Source organism: Cetorhinus maximus, chromosome 18, assembly GCF_964194155.1.
Source record: "Cetorhinus maximus chromosome 18, sCetMax3.hap1.1, whole genome shotgun sequence".
In the NCBI taxonomy this organism is placed as follows: domain Eukaryota; kingdom Metazoa; phylum Chordata; class Chondrichthyes; order Lamniformes; family Cetorhinidae; genus Cetorhinus; species Cetorhinus maximus.
Window position 1 is genome coordinate 39,551,063 of NC_135896.1, and position 6,000 is coordinate 39,557,062.

Consider the following 6,000-nt stretch of genomic DNA (forward strand, 5'->3'; position numbering starts at 1 on the left):
ACTGAATTTATTCTGTACTTCAGAGTGTGGAAATTCTTAACAAAAACAGAAACAGAAATACCTGGAAAAATTCTGTGGAAATTCTTAGCTTGATTAGTATTCTTTAGTCGGTGAGGCTTGCATCAGTGTAAGCAACCAATACAAATTCCCAGACTGTTCTACAGTGAAGGTCAATTTCAGACAAATATCAAGGTGATAACTTTATGCAGACTAGCAATTTAGTCAATACTTCCCTACTGGCTAGTTAAATAACAGGCTAAGAATAGGTAAAATACCAGGTGAAGTGCAGTAACTGTGGAACCAAGCGAGGAGTCAGACCATCAGTAGTGGAAAAAAGAGGAAACTTGTATACAAAAATTGGAGTTCCAAAATACAAAACTACCCAACCTTTATATTTAAGAGTTTTTTTTTCCACTTTACAAAACCGCAAATGTACAAACAGAAACAATAGTTAGTTACAGGATAGGATTTACAGCTTCCTTGCGGTGCCAACCAGAATGTTAGCGTCAACCCAACCACAAGATATAAAAAAAAAACATATATGCAAGAGTCAAACAAACATACTCCATATTTAATGGACACAAGTGTTCTAATTATTATTTGTAAAGTGCAGAGGCCAATGTCAAAAAAATGTCAAACGGCACCAAACATTTTTGGTGATAAGCAATTCAAGAAGTTAATATTAATACAACCCAAGAGCCAATGCATGTTCCTCAACAGCATTTAAATCAGGACATTTAAGAGGATAGGTGCAAATCCAATAACATTTAATTCTGTAACTTTTGAAATGCATACTTTATCAATGAAGAGGATGGTCAGTTGAGATTCCAAAAGAATGTGTATGCATCCTAAATTATCTAAAAAGCAATTTTCAATTCTCCAGAAGTATTATTCTGTATTTCATAAATCTTCTGAACAATTAAAAAGTCTCACAGGTGGGTTCTGATTTGTGCATTTACATCAATGAATGTTTTTTTTAAAAAAGTCTTTTAAAAAGTTTACACAACTAGATTTTCTCTCATTACTGTTATAAACTATAATTTTAACACAAGTTATAAATTTACAATAAAAACAATGCAACAACTTGAATACAACTTACAGCCAAATGAAATATATCTCACTAGAGACAGAGAGTTGGTGTAACTGTTTTGCCAATGTGAAACACCCATAACTCAGGAGTGTCAACAGACAGTTTCAGGCCAGTCACACAAGTTAAAAAGATCCTCTGAACTCACTTGTCACCAAGGGGATGCAGTTTATTCTGCAGTTAGGATACAGGGCTCCAAAGAATAGTAGATACCTGACTTGAACTTTAGCATTAAGTGGCTGCCAATCAAATCTGTAAGGGTTTCTTTAAAAAACTCTGCTTTAAATATCTCCCCTGAAGCTTCTCACAGGAACCAGTGGAAAGGGAGAAGCAGTTATGATTTTTGCATCCTCCTCAGGTCCCCCGACTGGTAACCCAACAAATCTGGCAGATCAACCAGCTCACCAGCCCATCTCATCATTCTTCGTCCATCCCCTTCACTCCCCGAGTTCAGGAAAATCTACAGTTGTTGGAAAACCCTAAACTCAAATGTATATAAACATTAAATCTGAGAGGCCACATCATGCAGTAGATTAATACTGAAACTCATCAAATGTCAGCAATGAAGCCTATCCCGCCCCACAAATATGCCTCCCGTCATCAGTACAGAACTGTATCAATAAACCATTGTTCTCTCAACTAAACAGAAATATAGAAAGGACAGTGAATGAGGCAAAAAAATTATAAAGCAAATAAATAACAGGATCTTCACTACTTTTCCAGTAAGTGCAAAACATTAAAGGTGCATATTCACAAGAAGTTCATTTGTATATTCAGCCTAGGTTTTCTGTTAGAGGAGGAAAAGCAAAATCTTAAGCGAGAGGGAGGGATTGAGAAAAAATTAAACGATTGAAGATTAGGTTGCAAAGGGAGGGGTTCCACTGAAAACATTTTTGCCTCATTAGTTAAAACTCCATTCAACAGACAGCCATGAACATAAATAATGCAGTTATCATCGACTGTAGAAGCACATCATTCCCAAAGCTATCTGAAGACTAATCTCTCCAGGAATTCAAAAAGTTCAATTAAAAACATATTAATATTGGGTAAATAATAGCATAATGCAAACCTACACACTAGTGGTATTTTTGTTCTGGGCTTCAAATTTAAAAAAGACATGGCCTTATCAAGCCAAGAACTAAAGCTAGTGAATATGCAATATTGTATAACAAGTTCTTGATGTTGCAGTTTCTATCTATAGCAAAAATCTTTGATGCAATACTTGGAAGGATAAAGACTATCTCAAATATAGCAAAAAAATGCTACATCTCGCTTTTCCGCAGCGGAGGTATAAATAATGGCTTTATTTGTTGACATGTCACCAAAATATTACTTGGTGAAATGCCTTTTTGATCCAGAGTGAACATAATTTACATTCCCTACAATTATCAAGAAGTTCTACTTTTATCAAAGTTTGTTTTTAATATAGTACAATAACAATAATAGTACTTCCCACAGTTATATTTTCGTTTTATTCGCGCATCGGAATTTTACGCACTGTTTTCAGGTCTTTATTAAATCACAGTAATTAAAATGGTACAGTGAACATCTGAGAAAACTGAAGATGTGCAAACATCGAAACTCATCAAAACCATTTCACAAAAGACAACCGAGCAGAGGTTTCCTTTCAGTTTATTAAAATAATATTTTGGTCAAGGTGAATGTTAAAATATAAATAACACAGCATTTCGACGTTAACTGGATAACGTGCAATGATCTGGTAGGAAGGAGCTCACTGCGGTATTTTAGTTATTGCTTTCTTCTACCACGATTAGCGTCAAAAACCCCCACACAGTAAATTTCCTGGGTTTTCCCCTTCCGTGGGGGAAGAGATTATTTGAAAAGGATACTTAGCTTCTCCTTAAATCATGTTAATTCACGTTATTAAGTCCCAGGACGGAACCAGACAAAACACTCACCGGCATCATTTTGGCGAGATCTCAGCACAACCCCACCATGCGACCAAGAGAAAAAGGGTTCAATTTCCTCTGATCCCGAGCGGCCGCCGGCAGCAGTTGCAGCTGGGAGGGGAGGGGTTCTGACTGGGGGCACCCGTCCAACTCCAGGCCGCTGCTGACTTCACCCTTCGCTCTCGAGCCAAGGAGACAACAAACGTCAACGGGCGGCGATTTAAAAAAAAAAAATGGCAGGAGGCGGCGAGCCGATTGCAGGGCTGTGGCCCCAGATCGCAGCTGGCGTGGACGGCTCGGCTCGGCGCTGCCAAGAGTTTGAAGCCACTTTCCCGTTGAAGCTCGGTCCCGGGCGGGGGCGGCGCGCGGAAGCCACGAGCGGGAGCGCGAGGCCTAGTCAGCTGACACCCCGCCCCCCGGCGTCATCGGGAGCCTGTGCGTCAGGTAGGATTGGTGCCGGCGGCCAGCAGACACTTCAATTTACGGCGTTTCTTTACAGTACAAAGTCTTTTTTTTTAAAAAAAATACGCACTGCTTCCCCCGACTTTCCTTTCTTGAAATCTCACCACTGTTGTCTCAAAACTGTCATGGTTTGCGCAAATGGTTGGGTCGATCTGACAAGCGGGCGGGAGATGCCAGCACAAGTAGTTTGGTATCCCTGGAATGTAAACTAATTGTCGTCTCCCGATTGTCTGCAGGAGAGGCTGAGCAATGCAGAGGGGATGAAGAACATGGCATTGCAGCAACTCGCCTAGGATATCACATCAGCTATGATGCACAATGATCGCCACCTGCTGGCCGACGATGCTTTAAACCGAAAACTGGCAATCTTTTTTAAAAAAAGCGTGATCTAGCACAAGGTCAGCATAGCCCCCATCCAGCTCTTATTTTCTGCTAGAGATTAATGCCAAGTGATGAAAAAGTGAACAGAGAAGCTTAGTAAGGTAACTTGAGAGATTAACCGTAGCCGACAGACAACCTGGCATCTAACCCGTAACATGTTGGGGGCAAAGTTTGATGAGCAAAAGCTTGAAATTCATAATTTGCTGAGTTTAAAATTATTTTATTAGCTTGAGTCTACCTTATAGCAGGACAACTTCACAAATCAAATATTAGTCACCCTCCTGAGAAAAATTCATTGGTAGTGTTTTAAAAGTTTTAATTTTCAAGGAAATAGTTTTCATAGTTGGGGAGGGGCACCATCTGAGAAAAAAAAATCAGTTAGTCCAATTCTAAAGTGCATCAATTTGATGAAACCAGGCAGGTGTTTTCAGCCAAAGCATGAATGCTTTACTCCAATAATCAAATGGAATTGGTTCAATAACCATGGGACACAGCAAAGCAGAAAATGCTCGAAATACAGAGCAGGGCTGACAACATCTGTGCAGAAAGAGTTAATGTTTCAGGCCAATGACCTTTCATCAGAACAAATAATTGGCAAAACTACCAGACAAGATGAGTTTTGCTTTACACCACAAGTTATGACGATCTGGAATGCACTGTCTGAAATGGTGGGGGTAAGCAGATTTAATTTATAACTTTCAAAAGAAAACTGGAGAAATACTTGAAGGTGAAAGGAATTAATTGATGGCTTTCGAAGAACTGACTGGCACGATGGACTGAACAGCCTCCTGTTAGGACATTATAAAATCAGTATTTTTGGTTCTTATCGCATTTTACCGTTTTCTATGAAATTTACGTGCAGCCTTGACTGGACTGTTATGAGTTGACATTTTTTTTCCAAAAATAAGGATGGGTGGAGGAAAGAACACATATCCTAAATAGTTGTGTGATGTGAATAGTTGCATGAAATAGGAGTACATGTACCAACACCCAGAAACTGCTTCCACCCAAGCTTATGCAATGAGACCTTGGAAAAATAAAAGTAATCCAAATAATAACAAAGCAGTATTCAACAATTGCCTCCACCCATTCATTCCAAGCTTGTGATGCAATCTTGATTAAAAACAATAACAGTAATGTCAGAGTAGCAGAATGAAAGTAAAACCACTAGACTCTTAACTGATTACTGCTGTTTGGAACTGGTTTAGTTTGTGTAAAGATCACGTTTTCAGTATAAAAACAACAAACAGAATATCTATTTAAAAAGAAACTTGAACTTCCAAAGCAACATTTATTGCTATAATTTCATAAACATTGTACAAGTTTGAACAAAACACACAGTATGCTTCCAGATGATGGTCATTCTTCTGTAACCCATTTCATTCAGCGGTGGTTCACATGATTCTAGCACAAGTCCATGTAGCTCAGTAGTGGTATCAATGTCCTTGACTGGAAGATTCTAGATATGGTTAAAAAACAAAACTTTAATACACAATGGAACATTTGTAACTCAAAATTGAAGTGATTATAAAATGGCAACACTAAGAGAAAATCAAGTAGATAATCTATCATGTGGAACATGGGGCAGTAGATAAAAATAATTTCTATTAATTAACGATATGCTGTACAGTTATTGACTGGTGGTTCTGAAAAAGAGAGACAGGTAGCACATCTGGCCAGACTGTACCCTGAATACTTCATCTAATTCTGACTGCCAAAACATTTAAGTGCCAAAACATTCAAGTGCTGGAGTACAAAAAACCACCTCAAAGATCACCCTTAGATTTGGGAGATCCCCTTAACCACCAGGAAATATTTGAGTTTATCCAGACTGATGGATTGTCTCTTCCTTTTCTGCACATATTAACTTACACCTACTTGGCTGCACTTCAGTACAAATTACATCACAAGGATGAAAGATGTGGGAGATGAGTAACACTGGTAGGTGGGAACATTGGACGGAACTTGGGAACAGGAGTAGGCCATTCAGCCCTTTGAGCCTTCTCTGCTATTCAATAAGATCATGGCTGAATTGGTTGTGGTCTCAACTACACTTTGCCGTCTGTCCCCCATAACCCTTGACTCCCTTGTCTATCAAAAATCTGTCTAACTCTGCCGTGAATAAATTCAATGACCCAACCTCCACTGCTTTAGGAGGAA

General features: G+C 38.9%; 1 protein-coding gene and 1 long non-coding RNA gene across 2 annotated transcripts in view; one reads left to right on the forward strand and one right to left on the reverse strand.

Moving 5' to 3' along the window:
* Window positions 1-3,699, reverse strand: part of ppp1r13bb (protein phosphatase 1, regulatory subunit 13Bb) — a 98,049-nt gene extending 94,350 nt beyond the window's left edge. Inside the window, exon 1 of the mRNA XM_078562451.1 lies at window positions 3,007-3,699. Coding sequence (XP_078418577.1) covers window positions 3,007-3,015 — 9 coding nt within the window. The 5' untranslated portion in view covers window positions 3,016-3,699. The remainder of the gene's footprint in view (window positions 1-3,006) is intronic.
* On the forward strand, window positions 3,084-5,262 carry LOC144693096 (uncharacterized). The gene is made up of 2 exons (XR_013579465.1): window positions 3,084-3,441; window positions 3,696-5,262. It is a non-coding gene; the product is annotated as an uncharacterized LOC144693096 (long non-coding RNA).
* The last annotated feature ends 738 nt before the right edge of the window (window positions 5,263-6,000 follow it).